At 40.9% G+C, this 25,736-nt stretch overlaps 1 protein-coding gene across 4 annotated transcripts in view; it reads left to right on the forward strand.

Moving 5' to 3' along the window:
* ZC3H7B (zinc finger CCCH-type containing 7B) overlaps nt 1-25,736 on the forward strand; it is a 59,703-nt gene that overhangs the window by 18,093 nt on the left and 15,874 nt on the right. For all 4 annotated transcript variants that reach the window (XM_063308302.1, XM_063308303.1, XM_063308305.1 and 1 more), the window contains exons 8-19: nt 1,694-1,730; nt 6,328-6,584; nt 7,790-8,138; nt 9,021-9,079; nt 9,591-9,753; nt 9,830-9,991; nt 11,099-11,304; nt 13,118-13,218; nt 14,429-14,610; nt 16,175-16,260; nt 22,928-23,061; nt 23,439-23,544. In XM_063308302.1, coding sequence (XP_063164372.1) covers nt 1,694-1,730; nt 6,328-6,584; nt 7,790-8,138; nt 9,021-9,079; nt 9,591-9,753; nt 9,830-9,991; nt 11,099-11,304; nt 13,118-13,218; nt 14,429-14,610; nt 16,175-16,260; nt 22,928-23,061; nt 23,439-23,544 — 1,842 coding nt within the window. The remainder of the gene's footprint in view (nt 1-1,693; nt 1,731-6,327; nt 6,585-7,789; nt 8,139-9,020; nt 9,080-9,590; nt 9,754-9,829; nt 9,992-11,098; nt 11,305-13,117; nt 13,219-14,428; nt 14,611-16,174; nt 16,261-22,927; nt 23,062-23,438; nt 23,545-25,736) is intronic.

Below are 25,736 nucleotides of genomic sequence, written 5' to 3' on the forward strand. Positions count from 1 at the left end.
TATTACATAAAGTCATTACCAGCTATGTAGGTTTCAACTATCCAGATCTGTCTAGTCCAGCATTTCCCAAACCTTTTTGGGTCACTGCCCCCTTAGTTGTACCAAGTTTTTTGTAATGCCCCCTGTCCTCTGTATGTGTGAATTATAATTTTTAAAAAATTATTGTGCAGGTCTTGTTTTTGTGAATCATACAGTTGCACTAATACCCAGCATGATTGTATGATTCATGCTGTCAGCATGTGGTTGAAGCGCAATACTATTTCGAGTGTTCTAAAGTTTGTTATACAGATAGTCCTTGCTTAACAATGGTAATTGGGACCAGAATTTTTGTTGCTAAGCAATGCAGTAATAAAGTGTGATGTCATGTGACCATGCTGCTTAGCAACAGCAGTTCCTCCAGTTTCCTTTGTTAAGTGAATCATTGTGGGCCATTAAGCGAGGACCTCATGTGACTGCGACTTCTGACTTCCTGCTGGCTTCCCCATTGACTTTGCTTGTGGGAAGCCAGCAGGGAAGGTTGCAAGTCATGATCACATGACTGCAGGATGCTGCAGCAGTTGGAGATTTTGAGGACCAGCTGTAAGTACCACTCATTTAGTACCATCGTAAGTTTGAACAGTCGCTGAACAAGTGGTCGTTAACCGAGGACCACCTATATTTATAATCATCAAAGTATATGTTTACAGTTTTACACACTTAATAAAATTTGTTGGATAAATTATGTGTATTCTTCTGTTATTATAATCCTAATCGCCCCTCCTGTTGCTCCCTTGCCGTCTTAATGCCCCCCTGCCGCCCCCTTAATGCCTAATGCCCCTCTGAATAATTCACACACACCCCGGGGGTGGTATCGCCACTTTGAGAAACACTGTCTAAAAGCTGGCACTGGAGATACCCTACCTCTAAAGTATATTGAATCTCCAATTGCTGGGGAGAAGCAGAGTCCCTTCCTTCACTGTTTTTATTCTCAGTCATCTTGTTACAGCCCAAAGAAGGGGAAAAAAGACACTATTTAAGCCCACGTACATTAACACCCCTCCCAAGAAGTATTTAAGCTTTTGTTTGGATCTTATTTATTTAGTCATTCATTCATTTATATAGAACACAGTTCAGTAATAGGGACTAGTTTAGGGTCTTTAATAATTGCAAAGAGAGCAGAGTTTCTACATGTGCATGGAAATGCAGTGGTAAAGGGAAATGGTGTCTAAATGTTCAGTTATTGAAGGCTTAGGAGCCCAGGCCCATTTGAAAGCTGGTAGCCTCATGTATTAAACAAAGGAATGAACAACCATTTTGAGGTAATCCAAATGAAAAGATAACGAAGAATGTATTTCACCATACATAATTCAAATGTTAAGAACATTGTAGATGCCCACTTACCCTTTTATTAGCCAGATATATAACCTTTCTTCAGAGAGGTTAAGAGTAAGTAATTCTTCCTGTTTTCAGAAGAAACTGGTTGTGTGGAATGTTGATTGGCTGACTGTTGTAATAATAAAAAATTCAGTTCTGCAGAGTATTGATTACCATAGGATCCAGCTAATCACAAAGGTACAACTCCCACTCCAGAGCATTGTTTCACAGGGAGTCCAATCTTGTGTTTCTGTACATCTAGATTAGTTCTTTGTAAAAATTGGGAAAGGAAACTGAATTTAGTCAAAAGAGAACTGATTAATTTTTCTCTCTTCTGCAGACCAATGGATTAGGCTCCATAGATGACATTGAAACAGGTAATAAAGTTATGTTTCGTTGATTCGTAGTTATTCCCACCATCACCACCCCCAAATGGCACAAGAGGTTTTGCTTTTAGAAAGAAATCTGCAAAATATCTGGTTGTCAATTTAGTTTGTCACTAAGGCTCCTAACAGGAATAGAAGGAAATGCCTGGGAAAAGACTGGTTCTTTCTCTTTGAGAAGCCAGCAGAGTTCTTACAATTGTTCTCACTAATGCAACCAATGCAGGCTGAAGTTTATAAATGTAAATAGTGGCAATGATCGAGCCATTGCTGAATACATCTTATCACCTTGGTACATACTGTATAAGAATGGTTTGTAGTTCTGAAAGGTGTGTTTGAAGTGGACATCATGAGGGAGTTGCTAAGAATATAATTTTAGGATATAGGCTAATGGTGAACGTTTTTTTTTGCAAAAGATGAACAGTCATATTTTGAAGATGGGAGAGATTACAGCTGAACAGTAGAGCAAACGCTCTGCATCCAGAAGGTCCTATGTTCTGGCTCTGGCCTCTTTGGTTTTAAAAAAAAATTATATATATATATATATATATATCTTCAGCAAAGGATCGTTACCTTGTCGTGGTGCTGGAGCTTGAGCACCTCAATGATGCCATGAGCTAAACCGTGAAGGGCCACCCAAGACGGGAAGGTCATGACAGAGAGGTCAGACTAAATGCGATCCCTGGGGAAGGTAATGGCAACCCACCTCAGTATTCTTGCCGTGAAAACTAAATGGATCAGTACAACCAGAGATATGTCGGTATACCATCGGAAGGTGAGACCCCCAGGTCGGAAGATGGTCAAAATGCTACTGGGGAGGAACAGAGGATGAGCTCAACTAGCCCCAGACGTGATGACGCAGCTAGCTCAAAGCCGAAAGGACGGCTAGCGGCCGACGGTGCTGGTGGTGAACGGCGAATCCGATGTTCTAAGGATCAACACACCATCGGAACCTGGAATGTAAGATCTATGAGCCAGGGCAAATTGGATGTGGTTATTGGTGAGATGTCAAGATTAAAGATAGACATTCTGGGCGTCAGTGAACTGAAATGGACTGGAATGGGCCACTTCACATCAAATGACCACCAGATCTACTACTGCGGACAAGAGGACCACAGAAGAAATGGAGTAGCCTTCATAATTAATAGTAAAGTGGCTAAAGCAGTGCTTGGATACAACCCAAAAAATGATAGAATGATCTCAATTCGAATTCAGGGCAAGCCATCTAACATCACAGTGATCCAAATATACGCCCCAACCACAAATGCTGAAGAAGCTGAAGTAGAGCAGTTCTATGAGGATCTGCAGCACCTACTGGACAACACGCCTAAAAGAGATGTTATTTTCATCACAGGAGACTGGAATGCTAAGGTGGGCAGTCAAATGACACCTCGAATTACAGGTAAGTATGGCCTGGGAGAACAAAACGAAGCAGGACACAGGCTGATAGAATTTTGCCAAGACAATTCACTCTGCATAACAAACACTCTCTTCCAACAACCTAAGAGACGGCTTTATACATGGACTTCACCAGATGGACAACACCGAAATCAGATTGATTACATCCTTTGCAGCCAAAGGTGGCGGACATCTGTACAGTCGGTAAAAACAAGGCCTGGAGCTGACTGTAGTTCAGATCACGAACTTCTTCTTGCACAATTTAGGATCAGACTCAAGACATTAGGGAAGACCCACAGATCAGCTAGATATGAGCTCACTAATATTCCTAAGGAATATGCAGTGGAGGTGAGGAATCGATTTAAGGGACTGGACTTAGTAGATAGGGTCCCGGAAGAACTCTGGACAGAAGTTGGCAGCATTGTTCAGGAGGCGGCAACAAAATACATCCCAAAGAAAGAGAAAACCAAGAAGGCAAAATGGCTGTCTGCTGAGACACTAGAAGTAGCCCAAGAAAGAAGGAAAGCAAAAGGCAACAGTGATAGGGGGAGATATGCCCAATTAAATGCAAAATTCCAGAGGTTAGCCAGAAGAGATAAGGAATTATTTTTAAACAAGCAATGCGCAGAAGTGGAAGAAGACAATAGAATAGGAAGGACAAGAGACCTCTTCCAGAAAATTAGAAACATCGGAGGTAAATTCCAGGCAAAAATGGGTATGATCAAAAACAAAGATGGCAAGGACCTAACAGAAGAAGAAGAGATCAAGAAAAGGTGGCAAGAATATACAGAAAACCTGTATAGGAAGGATAACAATATCGGGGATAGCTTTGACAGTGTGGTCGGTGAGCTAGAGCCAGACATCCTGAAGAGTGAGGTTGAGTGGGCCTTAAGAAGCATTGCTAATAACAAGGCAACAGGAGACGACGGCATCCCAGCTGAACTGTTCAAAATCTTGCAAGATGATGCTGTCAAGGTAATGCATGCTATATGCCAGCAAATTTGGAAAACACAAGAATGGCCATCAGACTGGAAAAAATCAACTTATATCCCCATACCAAAAAAGGGAAACACTAAAGAATGTTCAAACTATCGAACAGTGGCACTCATTTCACATGCCAGTAAGGTAATGCTCAAGATCCTGCAAGGTAGACTTCAGCAGTTCATGGAGCGAGAATTGCCAGACGTACAAGCTGGGTTTAGAAAAGGCAGAGGAACTAGAGACCAAATTGCCAATATCCGCTGGATAATGGAAAAAGCCAGGGAGTTTCAGAAAAACATCTATTTCTGTTTTATTGACTATTCTAAAGCCTTTGACTGTGTGGACCATAACAAATTGTGGCAAGTTCTTAGTGGTATGGGGATACCAAGTCATCTTGTATGCCTCCTGAAGAATCTGTATAACGACCAAGTAGCAACAGTAAGAACAGACCACGGAACAACAGACTGGTTTAAGATTGGGAAAGGAGTACGGCAGGGCTGTATACTCTCACCCTACCTATTCAACTTGTATGCAGAACACATCATGCGACAAGCTGGCCTTGAGGAATCCAAGGCTGGAGTTAAAATCTCTGGAAGAAACATTAACAATCTCAGATATGCAGATGATACCACTTTGATGGCTGAAAGTGAAGAGGAACTGAGGAGCCTTATGATGAAGGTGAAAGAAGAAAGTGCAAAAGCTGGCTTGCAGCTAAACCTCAAAAAAACCAAGATTATGGCAACCAGCTTGATTGATAACTGGCAAATAGAGGGAGAAAATGTAGAAGCAGTGAAAGACTTTATATTCCTAGGTGCGAAGATGACTGCAGATGCTGACTGCAGTCAGGAAATCAGAAGACGCTTAATCCTTGGAAGAAGAGCAATGACAAATCTCGATAAAATAGTTAAGAGCAGAGACATCACACTGACAACAAAGGCCCGCATAGTTAAAGCAATGGTGTTCCCTGTAGTAACATATGGCTGCGAGAGCTGGACCATAAGGAAGGCTGAGCGAAGGAAGATCGATGCTTTTGAACTGTGGTGTTGGAGGAAAATTCTGAGAGTGCCTTGGACTGCAAGAAGATCCAACCAGTCCATCCTCCAGGAAATAAAGCCAGACTGCTCACTTGAGGGAATGATATTAAAGGCAAAACTGAAATACTTTGGCCACATCATGAGAAGACAGGACACCCTGGAGAAGATGCTGATGCTAGGGAGAGTGGAAGGCAAAAGGAAGAGGGGCCGACCAAGGGCAAGATGGATGGATGATATTCTAGAGGTGACGGACTCGTCCCTGGGGGAGCTGGGGGTGTTGACGACCGACAGGAAGCTCTGGCGTGGGCTGGTCCATGAAGTCACGAAGAGTCGGAAGCGACTAAACGAATAAACAACAACAAACATATATATATATATATATATATATATATATATATATATATATATATAATTTATTAATCAAATTTATCACCGCCCATCTCCTAAAAGGGACTCTGGGCGGTTTACAATAAAACGTAAATAAAAATATAAAACTGTAAAACACTATAATACACAATAAAATAAATATAATAAAAACCCCGATGGCTGAAAGTTCTCTGTGATTTGCAAGCAGAGCAGGGTTCTAATGAACTAACCATCCCCAGGAATGACTACTCTCTCCCGCCCCAGGCGTAATTACAGAACCAGGTCTTTAGCTGTTTCCTAAAGTCCAGGAGGGAGGGAACCAATCTCACTTCCAGGGGAAGGATATTCCAAAGGGCAGGGGCTATTGCAGAGAAGGCCCGCCTCCTGGACCCCGCCAGATGGAATTCTCTTGCAAACGGGGTCCGCAGCATGCCCTCTCTGCACGACCGGGTGGGACGGGTTGATGTGATGGGGAGGAGACGGTCCCTTAGGTAACCTGGACCCATGCCATGTAGGGCTTTAAAGGTGATAACCAACACCTTGAATTGGACCCAGAAGCAAACTGGTACCCAATGCAGCTCGCAGAGCAAAGGAGTGAAGTCACTGATCTTGGGAAACCCTCCGCACAGCTGCTTGATAATGATACAAGCATCTCTCTCTGGGACTCTGGAGAGCAGCTGCTAGTCAGAATAGGCAATGCTAGGCTAGATAGACAAATAGACTATTATTTTGCATTTGCTTTGTATTTTTTCTCTTGAATGGAATGTAGGTAAGGGTGGATCTTAGCTGTAATCTCATACTTCATCTTGCAGATAGCCCTGTGGTCCTTCAGTGCATCGTTACTCCTAATGCTCCTGTCACTGCCAGCGAAGCCAATGCCTTTTCATCATCTGACTTGGATATGAAAAGCCTGCCAACGTCACTCCCTGTAGCCACGCTGCTCCCTTCTACAGATGTTGCATCCATGCCAGAATCTGACAGTGTAGACGACTTCACTGAAGGAGGAGTTCTTGGGGATGAACTGGATTCAATTCTGGATTCTATTGCAGATGGGTCCCAGTACCCACTAGTAAGAGTGACTTTTCTAGATGTTCCTTTATTTTAGTCACTGCTCTCTTGCATCCTCTTCTTGATCATTACAGGGTACATTCTGTGCTCACTCTCCATCCCTGCCATTTAAACTTCTCCCCTCTAAGTAATGGAGGACATCTGTGATGAGTAACTTACATATTCCTACGTGGAATAGTTTATTACCTTAGGGGGAGGAAGAACCAGTGCAAATTTAGTATTTGCAGTTCTCTAAATAGGGGTAAGCAATTGAAGACTTTAAGATCATTTATTTATTTATTGCTCACTATTATATGGCCACCCATCTCACACAAGGTGACTCTGGGTGGCATACAACAATTATACAGTTCCTCTCCTTTGCTCCCACTTTCTTGAGTGTACGTTTCTCTCTGCAAGTCATAAATGTGGCTTAGAAGTATAGTAGCATCAAACATATTTAAAGCCAGTTGTGGCTGTCACTGCCATTTCTGAGACTATAAAGGAATGGACATAGCTGGTTAAAGTTTAGTAGAGCTTCCTGCTCTCTTTTCCCACTTCTCAAATCATATTTAAGAAGGAGCTCTGATATCAGGTATAGGGAAATCCATCAATGGAGAGCTTACCCTGAATACCTAGTTAGCTTTAATCATGGTTAAATTGATGCCCGCATAAGCATGATCTTTAGTAGGGCCATGTACTTTGGATTCAAAGGCAAAAGATGCTTTAGACTGTGCAGGGTCGTGAATGTAGCACCAGTCTGCAGCTCTTTAAAGCAGCTGGACATGTTTCCAGGATTGCACAGCAACCCTTCATAGTTGTTCCACCATCCTTAGAAAAAGTCAAAAAAGCTGGTTAAGGCATTGCAGGTAGTTCATGCCCCACACGCTCTGAAACACCCTTTTGCCTTGAGTCCAAAGTGTTGCACCACCCTAACCCTTAACAGCGATAAGGAGCAGGCTTTGTATTTCAGAAGCATTTGCTGAGTCAGTGGTTGATGTTGCTGCCACATTGGAAAGATAAGTGTGGACTAATCTTAGAGCCAGCTGGTTCTGTGTGACAGTTTATCTATCCTGTCTACCTCAACCTATCTTGCCTCACAGAATTGGTGGTGTAGAGGTCAATCTGTCATAAAGTTCAATGCAACTGGAAAGCATAGAGTAGGAAAGACTGAAATAATATGTTTAACTTCTCCCCTTCAATTGTAACACATTTTATCTCTCCCTGAAGTCTCTTGTCCATGGTGCCATTCCTGCCAATCTGCCGAGTGAGATGCCCCAGCTCATCCCTGTGTTTCCAGGTGGTACTCCACTTCTTCCTCCTGTGGTGACGGCTAACATTCCAGTCTCCACACCGCTGCCACCTGCCTCCTTTGGCCTAGCAATGGAGGCTACAAAGCAACTCTCTTCTTCATCTGTTCTGGATACCTTTGAAACACCAGTTGGGGGCAGTGGCACCTCTCCTTTGGATTCACTGGATTCACTAGATCTGCTCCCATATGCAGAGTCTCGGCTGGATATGTTGGATGCTTTTGGAACTAGTAGGGGATCGTTGGATGCTTTAGATTCCTTTACTGTCGGTAGGTATGGGGAATATTTAAATAATGCTACCTTGTGACACAGGAAGAGTAATTCTGCATCAGTATTCCATACGAGAGGACACTTCTGTGTCTGGGGTCAGATCCCCCATTGCTGTTTATGGTTTATTGCCCCTTCTCCTACTCTCCATTAATGCATTGTTTTTTGCTGATTATAAAATGTACTGTGTCAGTTTGTGTAGTATCAATCATGTGGTTGGTATTAAAAGTGTTAAACAATAGCATTAGGAAATCCAAGTGTTTTAGATTTAAAGACAAATCTGAAAAAAGGCATGGTTTATAGCAGGAATGAATAACAAGATTGTGCTGAAAAATTAACATTTAATGCAGTCTACATCTCTCAGGATTCTCTACCATTGACCATGCTGACTGGGTTGCTAGAAGTTGTTATTTGGTAGAGTTTCACCCAGGCATGGCAATAAATTTCTCTCTAGAACTGAGCCACCACTTGAGCTAGCAGTAGAAGAATCAAGGCCAAGGCTTGGATAGATAAATTGCTCTTATGGCAGATAAAAGAAACCCTAATAATGAAGATCAGCTACTGAAGAATCTAACAGTCCTATGTATGTGACAGGATTTAAATCTTACAACTCTTTCTCCCACCCTTATGTGGTAATGGACTTCCTGCCACTCATTTTTTGAACTTAGATATGAAAGGCATCTGCATTCTTTTTGTGATGGTCCTTTCTAGTTTCAGGTTCTTGACTTCCAGAATTGACAGTTTCAGCCCTAAATATATCTGAAATTTGAGGAGTACAAAGAAAGTGCTTGTGTGGTAGTGCTCCCATACTTGATAGCACACTGCATAATTGATATTCACATTGATAAATCTTCTTAAATTATTTTTTTTCTCTTACTGTTTAGAGGAAACCAGCACCCAAGAACCCCGACAACCTGCTGGTATCCAAAAGTCACTACCCATGGTGAGTAACCATCTCTCTCAATTGAGAGGAAGAAGAGAAGAAATGCCTACTTCATTTTCATCCAGCTCCTCAATTTAATTAGCAAAATATTGTTGTACTTCCATCATTTTTTTTCTTTTTTTCAACTCCATTTCCCACTCTGCTCAACAGATTCTGTTTTGGATTGACCACAAGTTGTGTGAGTGATTTGACATTATTGGATGAGTAAAGGAACAATTTCCTTTCAGGTCTAAACCATTTTATGACAAATGAATGAACTTGGAAACCTTATAGAAGGGAATGTATATCTCTTGTTATAAAAAGAGTACTGCTTATTTTAATAATTGCTAACACGTTCGCAATAGGCAAAAGCTCCTTCTCTCCAACCTGCTAAATGTTGAGAATGAAGCAGGTGCCTACTTTAAGTTGCTCATGATTGCTATTTTGTTCATTTGGAAAATAACCCTGGAAGGGGGTAGATGTAGTACATGTTGCTGATCTCTGAGGAGGTTTATTTTATTGTCCTTTTCAGGCAAACCAAAGTGGACCAAGCCACACCACAGTACCCAAAGTTGTAGAGTTGCTTATGTCTCAGCCAGAATCGGTGATGTCCAACACAACGCTGCTTGTGAAGAATCCCTTGGTGTCCACTCACATCTTCAAACAGGCCTGTCACATCTGCTATCCCAAAACAGGTCATCTGCTTATGATGAGGATGGCCCCAAATGTTTAGCAAAGTTGGGCTCTTGTTAATATTGTCCTCTTTTGTAGGACCCAAAGCTGGTGATTATACTTATCGAGAAGGCTTGGAACATAAGTGCAAGCGAGATATACTGCTGGGCAGGCGTCGTATATCAGAAGATAAAACTTGGAAGAGAATTCGCCCACGTCCAACCAAGACAAACTTTGTGGGATCCTATTATCTATGCAAAGGTGAATTGAAGAAAGAGGAGAATGTAATGAAATGCAGATGGATTCATGAAGGAGGAAAAGTTCTGTGGAGGGTGTGCTGAAGAATGGGAGGGCAGTGCACTATTAACTTTTATCTACTTATTTAATCACTGCATTTATTGATTATAAAAAATTTCCAATATTAATACAATTGCAAAACTCAAAGCACATAAAATACTCCTATTAACGCTAGTGGTAAAATTGAAAACATGCATAATGAAAACGTTCAGGGAATATTCCACTGACTGTTCATCTAGCTGTCATGGTGGAATTTTAATTCAATATTTGATGTGGAGTCTCATGTATGCTCAGAGGCAACCCAAAATGAGAGAAGTAGTTAGGGCATCTGAAGTAGACAGTCCTAAGATGGTCTCTTCTCCCCTCTGAAAGTAAATGTAAACAATAATAAATAGTTAATATTTTGTTGCTCTTGCATGATGGTGTAAGGACTGATGCTGGTGAGGTGGGAACCAACAATTCTCAGGTCAGAACCGTTCTAAACATTGAGCAGGGGCCTCCCAACCTCAGGGCTAGGAGAAGAAGGGCCAAAAGTCTCAAAGGGTGGGAGAAAAAGTCTTGGGATTTAAACCCTAATGGCTGACAGATACGTATAGGGCTTGATTTCTGTGTTCTGCAGTACAAAGATCTTCTGCTTGTATACAAGTTCGTTCTTGTTGGCAATAAAACAACTTCTCTACATGGGTCAAGTCAGCTTCTGCTCTTAGTTAGCTACTGAATAGAAGATTTGAGTTCCTAGAGAACAAAGGTTTATTCCTTTGATTGGTATGAAATCTGACAAATATCTATATACATCTGCCTGAAGCAACCACCTTACTGTGCCTCAGGGTAAGGTAGGCTCTGTTGCCCTTAAATCCATTCTTGCTTAGCCAAGAGCAGCTAAATAGTATCTTCAGTAAATTTCATCAGGGTCTTCTTTCATCATGTGAGTTACGAACTTTCAGTCTCTCTTTAGCCATTGTGAAGCTTGGGGAGGGAGAAAAGGAAACAGGATAAGGGGTAGCAAGAGACCTTAGTTCTGATCCTAGCCTCCACTCCATGTGTGGTGGTGTGATGTTTGTTGCTTTGTAGATATGCTTAACAAGCAGGACTGTAAGTACGGGGATAACTGCACCTTCGCGTACCACCAGGAGGAGATCGACGTGTGGACAGAGGAGCGGAAGGGGACCCTCAATCGTGACCTCTTGTTTGATCCACTGGGTGGGATCAAGCGAGGCAGCCTGACTATTACCAAGATCCTGAAAGAACATCAGGGCATATTCACCTTCCTTTGTGAGGTATGGAATAGGCAATGCAGGCATACAAGATGTATTTTCATGATACTGTTCGCTGTGTCTTTTCTAATTGCTTGCTAGACTGCTTCATAGGAAAACTGCCCAATGCCAGCTTTAGACACTTAGACTTTGAAGGTAAACATTATAGGCTCACTCACTCTCATATTTAAACTAAGCTGTGAGCAGAAGCACTTACGTGAGAATGAGTGAACATGTGATTTCTTTGCATATAAGTTTATGGTCAGCCTAAGGACCAAGCAGAGTTGAAGACTGTTTTTAACTTGCACATGATCTATTTTTAGGACAGTTTGGTTTAGTGGAGAGCCAGTTTGGTCTAGTGGTTAAGGCATCAGGCTAGAAACCAGGAGATGGAGTTCTAGTCCCACTGTAGGCATGAGTCTCTTTGGGGGGGAGATGGGCGGTAATAGAAATTTTAAAAAATGAATGAATGAAAGAAAGAAAGAAAGAAAGAAAGAAAACCGGCTGGGTGACCTTGGGCCAGTCACTCTCTCTCAGCCCAACTCACCTCAAAGGGTGGTTGTTGTGGGGAAAATAGGAGGAAGGAGTATTAGGTATGCTCCCTGCTTTGAGTTATTTGTAAAAATAATAAAGGCAGGATAAAAAATAAAATAAATAAAAAATCTGATTATTTTTAGTGGCTGGGGAGAGAACCATTAATTAGTTCACACATTGCAATAAGCTATGGTTTGCTGAATGAACCAAATTGACTGGTTGGAAAAACTTACTATGTGATATGGCTAGATTCTCACAGCACACTATTAAATCAGTCCCAAACAAATCACATGATGCCTTTGTGTGATGTGTGAAAAACTGTGTCCTAACAGATTGTTATACTTGGCTTCAGAAGACCTGGGCTTTTTTACTGTGAAGCTGATTTCGGCTATCACCTTTGTAGATGACACAAAATTAGAAAGGATAGCTAATAGTGAGAAAATAGAAATAAATTCAAAGTAATCTTGATAGTTTAGATAAATTGTTTGACAATAATGATCTTTGCTTAGAAAATAAAAATCAAATGCATCAGTATAAAATGAGGATACTTGGCTTAGTAATAGTACCTTTGAAAAGTTCTTGAAGTGCTAGTTTCCAAAGTATAAGAAATTGTTCCACTATTCTGTATTCATCAGACCCTACCTGAAGCGTTATGCTAGTTCTAGCCACCGCAGTTTTACAGGGATTTAGACAAAATCGGACAGGTTCAGACAACAGCAGTGAGGGTGAATGGAAGACTAGAAACTAAGTTGTCTTGAAGAGTGATAGAAAAATTGGAATGTTCAGCCTTGAGATATTTGGGAAGGCTTACAATGGTGCTCTTCAAATACCTGAAAGGATGTCACATACAAAAAAGTCAAGACATGTTCTGTATTATTCTAGAATGCAAAATACCAAATAATGGCTTACAGAAAAGTAAATTCTGACTGAGTTAGAAAAAGCTTCATAATACTACAAGCAGTTTGTTAGTGGAACTAGTTACCAAGAGAAGTGATGAAATTCCCTTCTCTGGGTGCATTCAAGCTGAAGGTAGACATCTGTCAGTGTTGTTTTGATTTGAATTCATATACTGGGCAGAGGCTGGGGTCAGTGACTAAATGACTCCTTTCACTTCTATGATTCTGAGCTGGAGCCTCTACAAGTGTCAGGTTTTGCATGTAAAATAATGATCTATATTCAAGAATTGGAGAGAAATGTGTTCTTGTAGGCAAAGATTGCAGTGTATTGAAAGCAGTGTCGCTGCCTTTTATACAAATGTGTAGAGAAAAAAGTCTAAACTGCTTTTTTATATGTATGCTTGCAGATCTGCTTTGATAGCAAACCCCGAATAATCAGCAAAGGGATCAAGGACTCTCCAGCAGTGTGCTCCAACCTAGCTGCAAAACACAGTTTTTATGATAATAAGTAAGTGGGTTGGACTTGTCTTTAGCCAATAATATGAAACGGCTTGTAAAAGGCAAACTGAGCCACAAACTAACAGTAACATCTCCTCTTCTATAATGGGAATAGTACTATGCTATTTTGTAGGAATGTTGAAATGATTGCTCATTCCAGATCCAGCATGCATTATTCCATAGTTAAGTTGTGGCTGCTCTGATCACTAGCTAGTAATTTGAAGCAGCCTCCGTATTTTAATCATCAAACCAAACAACCTTGGTTTGGTTGAAATGCTTTTTCCAAGAAGCTTCTGATCCTTAAGCATTTTACTAATTTATTACAATATATTTCATCTGCTTCCAGTGCATTGTTCTCACAACCTACTTTTCAGTGCCCTAAAACAAATAATTTGTAATTTAAATTGTAATTATTTTTAAGGGATTAAAATCAACAGCAACTCTAAAAAAAATTCCCCATGAATTCCCCGTGCAATTCAAACCAAACTCAGCAGTTATGGGGCCCTGTGTATCTCCCTTGGGATGGAGTTGAGAGGTGCAGGGCCAACATTCAAAACATCTTTTCCTTTGTACTAATAATGTAAGTGTTGCTGCCAGTGGACCAAGCATCAGTTATCCTAATACTAGTCGTACTAGCACGTGGGGAGCTTAATTCAAGTAGTCCTAATATAACCTGATCTGAAGATACATACAGGGAACTGATTTCCAGAGAGATGACCGGAAGAGCAAGAGTGGATTTGCAGCATCTGGAAAGCTGGATGATGACAGCTGCTGAAATTGAACTACCCCACCCCCCATATCAAATGTGTGGAAGTTGCAAATGGAAAAATAGCTGGTTTTGACTCAGCTCTACTTTTAAATACACTTACTAACTGACCTTTTTTAATGAGGATTAGTGTGAATGAAGAGCCTTGTGTGGCACAGAGTCGTAGGTGGCAGTATTGCAATCAAAACTCTCCCCACGACCCGGGTTCGATCCCAGCGGAAGCTGGATTCTTGGGTAGTCAGCTCAGGTCGACTCAGCCTTCTGTCCTTCCGAGGTTGGTAAAATGAGTACCCGGCTTGCTGGGGAAGGTGACGACTGGGGACGGCAATGGCAAACCACCCCCTCTGTAGTCTGCTGAAGAAAATGTGAAAGCAGCGTCCCCCCAAAGGGTCAGACATGACTTGGTGCAGACAGGGGACCTTTCACCGGTGTGAATGAATCTCTCTTTTTTCAGGTGTCTGGTTCACATTGTTCGTTCCACCTCTCTAAAATACTCTAAAATCCGCCAGTTTCAGGAGCATTTTCAGTTTGATGTCTGCCGGCATGAAGTGCGTTATGGCTGCTTGCGTGAAGATAGTTGCCATTTTGCTCACAGCTTTATAGAGCTTAAAGTTTGGCTGCTGCAGCAATATTCAGGTGAGTGGTCACTTGGCTGGGACTGTCCAAAGGACTGTGGGGAGGTTAGTTTGCAGGCTTCCATGGGCACACTGTTTCTCTGAGCTCCCACTGAGAATGTCCTACAGGAGTTGAAGAAAGGCAAAAGATGATTTTTTAAAATTACTTGTACAATATCCTTGGTCATAGAACTGCATGTGCCTTCTGACACAATCTATTGTGTCCAGCGGGACAGCCTTAATGCATGTCCTACCTGCATGATTATATGATGGAAATGATTTGAAGGAAGAGTTTTAAATATGAACTAGACAACCTGTGACCCATTGTGTCATTGTTTCAGAGATATTTCCTTACCAGATTCCTCAGTGCCTTCCACATTCTAATGTATTGCCTTCACTGGAAAAGTTCTTAAAAATTCAGGGAGACATTCAGAGATGTATCTGCCTTGAAAATAGTCCATGTAATTCATATTGAACCATGAAGCACAGTCAAATGTCAGGAGTTGACCACAGGAAATGTTTTATAACATTTTGTATTATGTCATAAAATGTTTTATGATAATTTTTGTTTTACAAAATTTGCCAAATTTCTATTCAATGGGAGTCATGGGTCCCGGATTTTGGACGCATTCTGTAAGTTAGCCCATTTGAGTTAGCTTGGTTCAAAAATTGTTGCCCTACAATGCATCATTTTGCCCTGTTAAAGGTTTCACCCAGTTAAAGGTTACAGACATGGGAGTTTTAGTAGTATACAGATATTGTAAACTTTACAAAAAGTATTTGCTCTAAATTGGGTCTCTGGCTGTGTCCACAGGATTGATGAAAGTAACTGGATTAGAAATCAGGAGCGAAGGCTGAGGGTAGGGCTGGATTTTGGACATTTGACTTGTGTGCCTTGCAGTAATACTTTTGCAACATTCGTGCAGAAATGAATAAACATGGGTATCAGTAGAACCATTTTCCTCACCTCTGTTTGTGTCCTTGAGCAGCACAATATTTTGGCCATTATTGAATGGAGGAATGTGAACCTTTAGTATTCAATCCAGCCCTCTCTCTAGGACTTGGTAGAAGTTACCAGTTCTAGACAGTGGCTTTGAATGAATGTGTGTATGTAGTGAAAGAGGAGGTAGGCTCTACTCCAGCTCTTGCACTTGCACACACAAGTAGTAGGTCCTTATTAGAATAGTTACTATAGTTCTTTGTAAGCATAATCCTTGACTAGTTTGTATATTCTGTGGAACCTGCTTGGGGAACTGATTTGGACTGAATTGTTACAACCCTTTGCTATAGAGAGGCAGTGCTCATCCAGTTGCTAGCTAAAGGCAATAATTCTAGTATTAAAAGTTTATTTTTAAATTTTAGGTGGAAGATGTACAATCTCTCATCCACACTTATGAAAATTTTGTTACTATTCAGTGTAAATTCATTTTATCCAATATTTACTACTATATAGTGGATTCTGATTAAATTCCAGGAAAAGGAGCATCTCAGAAATACTTGTTTCCTCACTGATAGGATAAAGCAATGAAATAGGTTTCAGTATGTTATAATCTGTTGAATCTCTGAAGCTGCTTTTATCATCCTAGGAATGACCCATGAAGATATTGTACAAGAATCTAAAAAGTATTGGCAGCAAATGGAGGCACATGCTGGCAAAGCAAACAACAATATGGTAATCTATCTAGTTTTTTTTAAATCCCTATAAAAAGCAGAATTGCCTACATTGATTAAAGAAGTTAAAAATAAAAGTTGTGAAAGAATAAAATAGTCAGGAAATAAAAATAAAAGAAGCATGTGTAAAAGCCATTATTTCACTGTAATGTGGAAGCCTAAAATTAAACTATCAAAATCTAAAATGCCTCAAAGAAGAGCAGTGTTTAAATGTGGTGCCCAAAAGACAATGATGGAGATATCAGAAAGTTCCCTGGGGAAAAGTGTTCCAGCTGAGAAGTCCCTTCCCATTGGAGCCACTCAAGTAGGAACACATGGACAAAAACTTTTATTTTATGTCATCTGGCCCCAAGCCATTCAAGAGTTTAACCTTCAGCACCGTTTTTTTTTTCTTTTTCTTTTAATTAATTTTTCAAGATATAAGTTTAATTAATAGTAAGAGATTAACTTTTATGTACTTTTATTACTGTGCTGGAAAAGGTCAGAAGCCACTGGTCTGACACGATTTTTTGTTTATTTCTGCACTGTTTTAGTTTTTCTTGTTTCTTTCTTAGACTTGTATTCTATCGGTCTTATATTCAGCACCAACTGTTTGAATCTGATCCAGAAATGGAATGACAGCCAGCGTGGCTGACGAAGTATTAAGATGATATAACTGTGGCAATCAGTCCCAGGTTGTAACTAAGCAGCTCTCTTACGGACTGACTGAAGTTCTGAACAACCTTCAGAGATAGCTTGGCATGCAATGTACAGTATTGCAGAAGTTCAAGTGAGAGGTTAGAAGATGCTCAGCTATCTCTCTGACAGCTGATCTATCAGTCTGAGCAAATAAAACATGTTCTCTGCCAGTGTGGCCATTGTGTCTAAGACTCCAGCCCTACATGGAGTTATTAGACAGTAAGTGCTACAGGACACATGGGACCTGCCTTTGTGTGTGTGTGGATGGGGCTGCAGTCTGCCACATACAGATATATGAATGAAACAGCTGAGGTAGTATCAAAAGCAGTGTTTCTCAACCTTGGCAATTTTAATCTGTGTGGACTTCAACTCCTAGAATTCCCCAGCCAGCAAAAGGTAAAGCGGGAATTTTGTACTTTCAGACTTGCAGAATTGATGTCAGCCCTCCCAGGTAATCCAGACAGGAAACACAACCAGACAAACTACTTCTACTTTATTGTTAAGCTACATTAACAGAATCTCGCAAGTCTCTTTTTACTGCCTGCAGAGTTAGGGCAGATCCTTTCTATGTTTTTTTCTCTGTCTGTTACTCAGTTTTGGGCTCCTCCCCCTTTTATTTGATTGTTCCATAGGTAGCATCTCTTCCCATTCTCTTCCCTCCCCCCCTCCCCCCCTGTCTTCCAAGGTCATTCTCACATTCCATTACAGAAATTAAAAAGGGATGGGAAAAAGGCTGGCTGTGAGACTCTGGAAAGTGAATATACTGTATATATAGAGAAAGTGTCTTTAGGATTTAAAAGGTGGCTGGAATGACCTGGCCAGGCCCAGATCTCCAGGATTTCATGGAGCAAGGAAGATGTTGTCATTTTGATATTTTGCTTATCATACTAAGTGCATGTGGACGACCATTACTTGCAGAGAAGTTGATCATGCTAAAGCAGCAAGTTTAGTGGGGTGTGGATGTGGGGTGGTATAAGACTGTAGGAGTAAGGTCCTGATCACTACAGCAATGCAAGAGACATAAAATGGATCTACTCAATAATTGAGGCATGGTAAAATGTTGGTTCCAGCTCTGGAGATGGTGTCAGTACTATTCTATATCACTAAGATCCAAGCTCTACCCTTTCTCTTGAAGTGTGCTTCTTGCCTTATTTGGAATAACAAAGCCAAATTTTGTTGAGCCAGAGCTTTTAATCCTGTACTTGGTATGGGTTAATTGCCATCTTATAATGTACTCTTGGCCTCACAACAGCAGATGCTGCTGTTAACCTGAACACTTCGCAACTTCTAATTTCTATGTAAAATTGCTATGAAGTTAGTCAATCTGTGTCTTGTTTTTACAGATACAGTCATGTCTACTAAATGCTTTGGCTTCCTACTTAATCTCCCATGTATGAGCATGGTTTTATCTGGCAAGAGGTTATATTGTGCAAAGTCTTTGGATTGTTTACCTTAGAAAACCTGTTCGGTTGATGTTGTTGATCTTGTATTAAGTTCTTGAGAGAGCCAGTTGAAACTTACGATAATGGATTGAAAGAACTGTTCAAGACACTGTTTTCTTATGTACTTACCTCTAAACCACTCTGACTTTTGTCATATGCTCATTACCTCTTAACATTATCTAATACACTGATAATTAATATCATTACATTTTTAAGTTCCATTTTAGGGTATAGAAAAAAATATGCAGGAATTGTGTGAGATGGGTGGCCATATAAATGTGAGCAATAAATAAATAAATTACAGAACAGATATCTAAGGGATAGATTCTACCTATTACTTGTCTCCACTAAGTGTATTTGATTGAAGTTGCAGCATTATTTTTCTGAACCTATGGCAGAGAATGGCTTTATTCTATGACTATTGACTGTTGGGTGAGGGACGCGGTGGCGCTGCGGGTTAAACCGCTGAGCTGTCGATCGGAAGGTCGGCGGTTCGAAACCGCGCGACGGGGTGAGCTCCCGTTGTTAATCCCAGCTCCTGCTCACCTAGCAGTTCGAAAACATGCAAATGTGAGTAGATCAATAGGTACCGCTTCGGCAGGAAGGTAACGGCGTTCCGAGTCGTCATGCTGGCCACATGACCCGGAAGTGTCTGTGACAACGCCGGCTCCAAGGCTTAGAAACGGAGATGAGCACCGCCCCCTAGAGTCGGATTCGACTGGACTTTACATCAAGGGAAACCTTTTATTGACTGTTGGAGAACTGCTTGTTATCACATATAAAGCCCTTCATGGCATACAGTTGTAATCGAAATTATTCAATCCCCATTGCAAATTAGGTTGATTGTCAAAATGTACAGACTTTCAGCTGTTTGCAATGAACAAATAAAAAAAAAGCAATTGAAATAACTCAACGCAATGAATGCTTCAAGTGGTGTCCCCACAGTCAACTGAAAATGCAACTTATAATGACTTCTCCAGTCTCAAAATTATTCAACCCCTTCATGGCAAGCATCTTCAGAGCACCCTTTTGCTGTTATGGCCTGCTGCAAATGAGATGCATAGCCAGACACCAGCGTCTGGCAGCATTCCTGAGGAATCGTAGCCCATTCCTCATGAGCAATGGCCTCCACTTCAGTAATCTTCTTGAGTTTGCATGCTGCAACCACCTTCTTCAAACCCCACCAGAGATTTTCTAAAGGGTTCAAGTCAAGTGACTGTGATGGCCACGTAGAATTTTCCAGGACTACTTCTGCATCCAAGCCTTAGTGGAATTTGAGGTATGCTTGGGATCATTGTCCTATTGGAAGGTCCAATGATGCCCAAGCTTCAGCTTCCTTACAGACGGCATGATGTTTTCTCCTAGGATTTCCTGATACTTCAATGAATCCATCTCGCCATCCACACGCTACAGGTTTCCAGTGCCAGAGGATGCAAAGCAGGCCCAGAGCTTTACCGAGCCACCACCATGCTTAACTGTAGGCAGAGTGTTCTTTTCAGCGTATGCTTCGTTCTTCTTCCTCCAGACATACCGCTGATCCATCACGCTGAAAAGTTCCACTTTTGTTTCATCACTCCACAGAACAGAATCCCAAAACTTCTGTGGCTGATTTATATGATTTTGAGCATATTGGAGCTGACTTTTCTTGTGCTTTTGGGTCAGTAGTGGTGTATGTCTTGGAGTCCTGGCATGGAAACCTTCTGTGTTTAGTACAGGCCTTACTGTGCTCACTGAAACCTCAGTGCCTGCTGCCACCAAGTCTTGGTGCAGGCCTTTTGCAGTCACTTGAGGGTTTCTCTCCACCTGCCTTCTCAGAAATCTGGTTGCAGCCATGGACAGCTTCCTTTTTCTGCCCCGTTCAGGTAGTGTAACCACTGTTCCTTGAACTTTGAACTTGCGAACTATGCTTCCAACGGTGTCTCTAGGAACATTCAGTGCCTTCGCTATCGTTTTGTATCCGGTTCCTTGTTTGTGAAGGGCGATGATCTCTTCTCTTACCCTTTTGGACCATTATTTTGACTTAGCCATACTGTATTTCTAACATGCAATCAAACGTGACACTCAAGAAACCCCTAGCCAGTTCAGGAATTTCATGTGTTCCAGCTCAAGCACACCTGGTGCAACTAATGAAGCCCTTGATTAGTTGCATCAGGTGTGCTTGAGACAACACCTATTTTGCATATACTGTATGTGTGTTGTTGTGATGGATTCTATTCAGGGGGTTGAATACTTTTGAGACAGGAGAAGTCATAAGTTGCATTTTCAGTTGACTTTGGGGACACCACTCAAAGCATTCATTGTGTTGAGCTATTTCAATTGCTTTTGTTTGATTTGTTCATTGCAAACAGCTGAAAGTCTGTACATTTTGACAATCAACCTGATTTGCAATGGGGGTTGAATAATTTTGATTACAACAGGAAGCTCCCAGGCCTTGGGATAGGTTGAGGGTTGAGCACCTGTTGGATCAGTTTTTGTTTATATATTTGTCTTCACGCCACTTATTTTTTCTTTTTATTTCTTTTTAAACCGTAAGCTGCACAGTCATCAGGAGTTGGGTGGCCTCCAAATAAATAAAATTTGTTGCGATTTTGTATTTTATCATTATTATTCTTTTGACCTTTACTTTTAGTGCTAATCTGTTCTACTCTTGTTTTACTATTTATATTAACAGTGATTAGCATTTAGATTGACGTAGCCTTTGTGGCTTGAAACTGCCTAGTGTATTTATTCAGGATGCTTTATGCACAAAAAGCTCTTTATGTCAATAGCATTTCCTGACATAGGTCTCTTTTTATGCCCCACTGAATGATGGAAATTGAGCAGTACATCCAGTGGGATTCCAGGTTGGTGAAATCTGATCTAGAAGCATGTTAATATGTACACCAGCCTTCCTCAACCTCCTATCCTCCAGATATGCTGAGACTCTAGCTCCCAAAAATCCCTGGCCAATAGTGAAGCTGGGAGTTCTAGGGATTATAGTTCATATCTCAAGGGTGCAATTTCGGGAAAACTTGTTATAAGGCTGACCTTGTCTGGGTTCAGAAGCTAAGCAGTGTTGGCTTTGCTTAGTACCTGAATGGGCAGCCTCTAGAGCTAGACTAGCATTTGGAAAAAATCTCAAAAGTAGTAAACTATTCTGTCAACAAAATGAAAAGATGGATCCATGAAGTTACTAGGAGGTAAGCTTAACTTGAATGAGAATTTACCGTTTTTCTTCTCAAAAGTGCACCTTCTCTGTGGCTGCCCTTGCCCTGTGGAATATTCTTCTCCCAGAGATCTAATAGACCCCCCACCTCCCTTGCATTGCAGAAGGCCTTGAAGAGCTGGCTCTTCCCACAAGCGTTGGGTTGGGATGAGGCTGAAGCCCAGCAAGATGGTGTGTGGATATATGAGAGAGGGCTGCCCTGGGTGTCCTGGGATTTTTATAGCGCTTTAATAGAGGCTTTTTTCCTGATTTTATTTTATGGTTTGGGAGGTTCCGTTGTTTTTGGTGCGCCACCCAGGGTTGTTGTTGGAATATGAACAGCTATATAAGTCTTAATAAATACATACATACATACATACATGCTGCATGTATGTATTTTTCTTAAGATAATATTGTGCAGGCTATTCTGCCACTCTAGACCATATGTTATGACAAGAATTGTACAGCCCTGAAGTGTCTAAAAAAGGGAAACATGCAGTGAGTGATGCAGTGTCAAGGCCAGCCTCGCTTCGCAATAAGACACAGACTCACTTAATGGGTATTAAGGATTTCTGGTTTATTGGAATGATAGCTGACAGAACGAAAAACGGGAACGGGGTAGGTAGTGTGGGGGTGCCCCTTTTATACCCTCCTGTATTGCCCCGGGCTTCCCCACCCCTCATTGCCCCGATCCCTCTTGATGGGACCCTTGATGGCTGCCTGGGCGTTTTCCCCGGTGTCTTCTTTTGTCCCCCTGGGACGGTTGGGTCCTCCGGGGCACCAGGTGCGTCTTATCTTCATTCCTCTGACGTCTTTCTTTTCAGCTGCTTATGGGTCCATGGGTGTGGGTGCCTTTGGGTGCATGTGTTAATCCCTGGTTTGATTATCTCCTTCCTCTTTTCCTTAATGATCATGATCCATGTTGTGAGGCTCTTTGTGCCTTGCAACGAGGTCATGACATGCAGTTGTAACTTCAGCAACAGGATCATGAAAGTACTGTATGCACTGCATCATGCCATCAACTTTCTTGTATCCTGCATTATTGGGAAAGCAGAAGCAGATGGCTTCTTAGTTTATTAGAGAACTAAGAGTAGCTTTGTTTAGTGTGTGTGTGTGTGTACACATACACACACACATATATATGTGATTTGTGAGTTTTTATATGCAGTCCTGCATGTACAGTCTTTTTCAGCTTCTCACTTGGTAATGATAGGAAATTAGCAACTAGGGTTCTTAACTTCCTGTTTTGATTTTTTTACAGCCATGTTTTGTTTGCCTTTTTTCCTAAAAACATATGCATGACGCATGGTCTTAAAATGCAGGTTTCTCAGTTAGCTTTGCTTCTCCCTCCTTCCTGATTTTAGGCTTCTGTAAGAACTCCCACTTCCAACACTTTTGACCTCCAGATGAAATTTGTGTGTGGCCAGTGTTGGAGGAATGGGCAAGTTGTGGAACCAGACAAAGACCTCAAATACTGTAGTGCCAAAGCACACCATGGGTAGGTACCTTTTCCTGGTCTGTTTTCTCCTTTCACTATGATGTGGAACTTCCTCCTGCCATTATTTTGCTATCTTATATTGAAATAACTGCTCAGTTTTATTTTTTAGTGCAATATATAAATATTCATGACTAGATAGGCTGCCCACAGCTTATGTGCTGCTGCAGTTCCTTTGTTTAGTTTACGTTGATGATAAGCATATGCCCCTATTGTTGTAACTTTTTCCTCTGTGGGATGACAGTTCACCCACTGGGACCCTTCCTTGGTTGCCATGAAAGCTTAGTAATAATCATCGCTTTAATGTTCTGTTATGGTGGTGTAATGTTTTCATAGCATTTGTTTCTGCTTGCCTGTTCTTTACAACATACTTCCTCCAGTTGGACCAAGGAACGCCGTGTCCTGCTAGTGATGTCCAAAGCAAAAAAAAAGTGGGTATCTGTCCGACCCCTGCCTTCTATCCGCAATTTCCCTCAGCAGTATGATGTAAGTAATGTTGCCCTTTGTACAAAACAACACTGCCTATCCTGTTGTGCTTGAGGGTCTGTATGCAAGAAAAAGGAAGCAGGTGCTCAAATGGTGAAGGAGATGCTCTGTAGTCAGTACTGACATCCAAAGGTATCTGCAATTCAATATTGAGAGAAAATTTGATGCCTGTTGAAATATAAATTCAAATTAATGTAATTAATTGTGTTGCCTCATGAAGAATTATTTGGTTCTGAAAGTAAGAATATATATCTTACATCTCTTTCTTTAATGCAAGGTAGAGCAACAGGTATAAAAAGAAACTTGATTTTCTGCCAGAAAAGATGTTAACACTCTTTGATGTGAAGAACTGAATTCAAGCATTTCTTTTAAAAAGAATTTCTAAAAAATAAAAACAACATCACAACTGAACCTGTTACTTTTGGGGGTAACTTTTCCGAAGGAGAACAGGGCTAGAAATAGTGTGATGACCGCCTACTCAGCTTGCCATTAAATTCAGTTCATACGTGGTTAAAGTAGAAATCTTTAATGGAGTGTAGTGTGCAGTACAGTGAAAAAGTTGCGAATAGAAGTTCCTGTGCTTTCTCCAAGTTAAACAGCCCAATCCCCCTCCCCCTTCTTTGGTATGCAGCCCCCCTTCTCATGCCAGTTCATTCAGTTCTGTGCAGATGTCTCCAACAGCTCGGCAGCTTGATCTTGAATGCCAGAGATAGCCCAAACAAAATGCTTTCACACTTCTGGCTTGTCCCCCTCCCCCTTCTACCAACTTGCAAGTCTCGACACATGTTGACTTCATTCATGCATGCGAATCCAATCAGATGTTCTGGGAACGTGTGATCTGGGAGCATGACAAATAGCTACATTTTATATAAATAAAGATGAAAAAGTACATGTCAGTGCATGCATTGAGATATTCCTTTGCATAGACTTCTCGTGTGTCCTTGGGCAAATGTTTCCTAAGAAAAATTCTAATATGCTCTATTGCCTCTGAAAAAACCCACAAAATTTAAGTCTAGTATGAAAAGAAATGTTGTTATTCAATGTAATCGTTGTGTCTTTGTAGATTGGTAAAATTGTGTGAGATCTTTTGGTATTGTTGGAAATAGCAGTTCAATCCATTTCTAATTGGGATGTATGCCTCTTTCCTTTGAGCAAAGGACAAAATATCATAACTTTATTAAATTTTAAAACAAAGAGATAAAATCTAACAAAAACTAATAAAGAGAAAGAGAACAGAAGTGCAGGAAAAAAAGGAAGAGAACAGAAATAGAAAAAGGAATAACTCCTGACTCGTTTTACAACAGATATAAGTAAAACTTACATTAAACTCTTACTCTGAGGTTACAACATAGCATCCATTTTTTCTATTGTCAACTAATATTAATCATCAAATCCATGTATCATAATTTCATTCTTTTCTGTTTCATGCAAAAAGTCCAAAAGGGGCTTCCAATTCCCCATAAAATTAGTGAATGTCTTTAATCGAAGCTGTCAATTTTGCCATATCAGCCAGCTTCATCAACTTTACCATCCGTTCTTCCATTGTAGGTAATATCAAGTCTTTTCACCTTTGAGCATATAAAAGTCTTGCTGCAGTTATATATAAAAACAAAGTTCCATATGATTTTTCCAATTGCTTATCCATCAGTCCCCCCCAAAAATGTCTCTGGTTCCGATTGTATATTAATCTTTAAAATCTTCTGGATTAATATATGTATTTGAGTCCAAAATTTTAAGCTTTTTTACATGTCCATCAAAGACGATAAAAAGTCCCTTCTTGTTGTTCACATTTCCAACAAATATCTGAAGTCCCATTATACATTTTTGACAGTCTTTCTGGTGATAAATACCATTGATACATAATTTTATAAAAATTCTCTTTAAGGTTATAACATAATGTAAATTTCAGCCGTTTCGTCTACATGTTTTCCCATTGTTCCATTTGTATATTATTGTCATGCACTGCCTACCGCAGAGTAAAACACTGACGCTGATTCATGCGAGAGCAGGTTCAGGTTTAAATCTTTACGTAGTAACAGCTGCAAAAAAAAAGCTGAGAGTGAGGAGAGCGCGCCGGTGCGGGGTTTAAATACCCCGCGCCGGTCAGCGCCCCCTCACCCTGGGTTACGTCATCCCCCCTTTGTCCTGCATGCTGTCTTGCCGGTAGGTGAAGGATTGCGAGGCCCCAGCGG

The sequence above is a fragment of the Candoia aspera genome, chromosome 7 (genome assembly GCF_035149785.1).
Source record: "Candoia aspera isolate rCanAsp1 chromosome 7, rCanAsp1.hap2, whole genome shotgun sequence".
Classification (NCBI taxonomy): Eukaryota; Metazoa; Chordata; class Lepidosauria; order Squamata; family Boidae; genus Candoia; species Candoia aspera.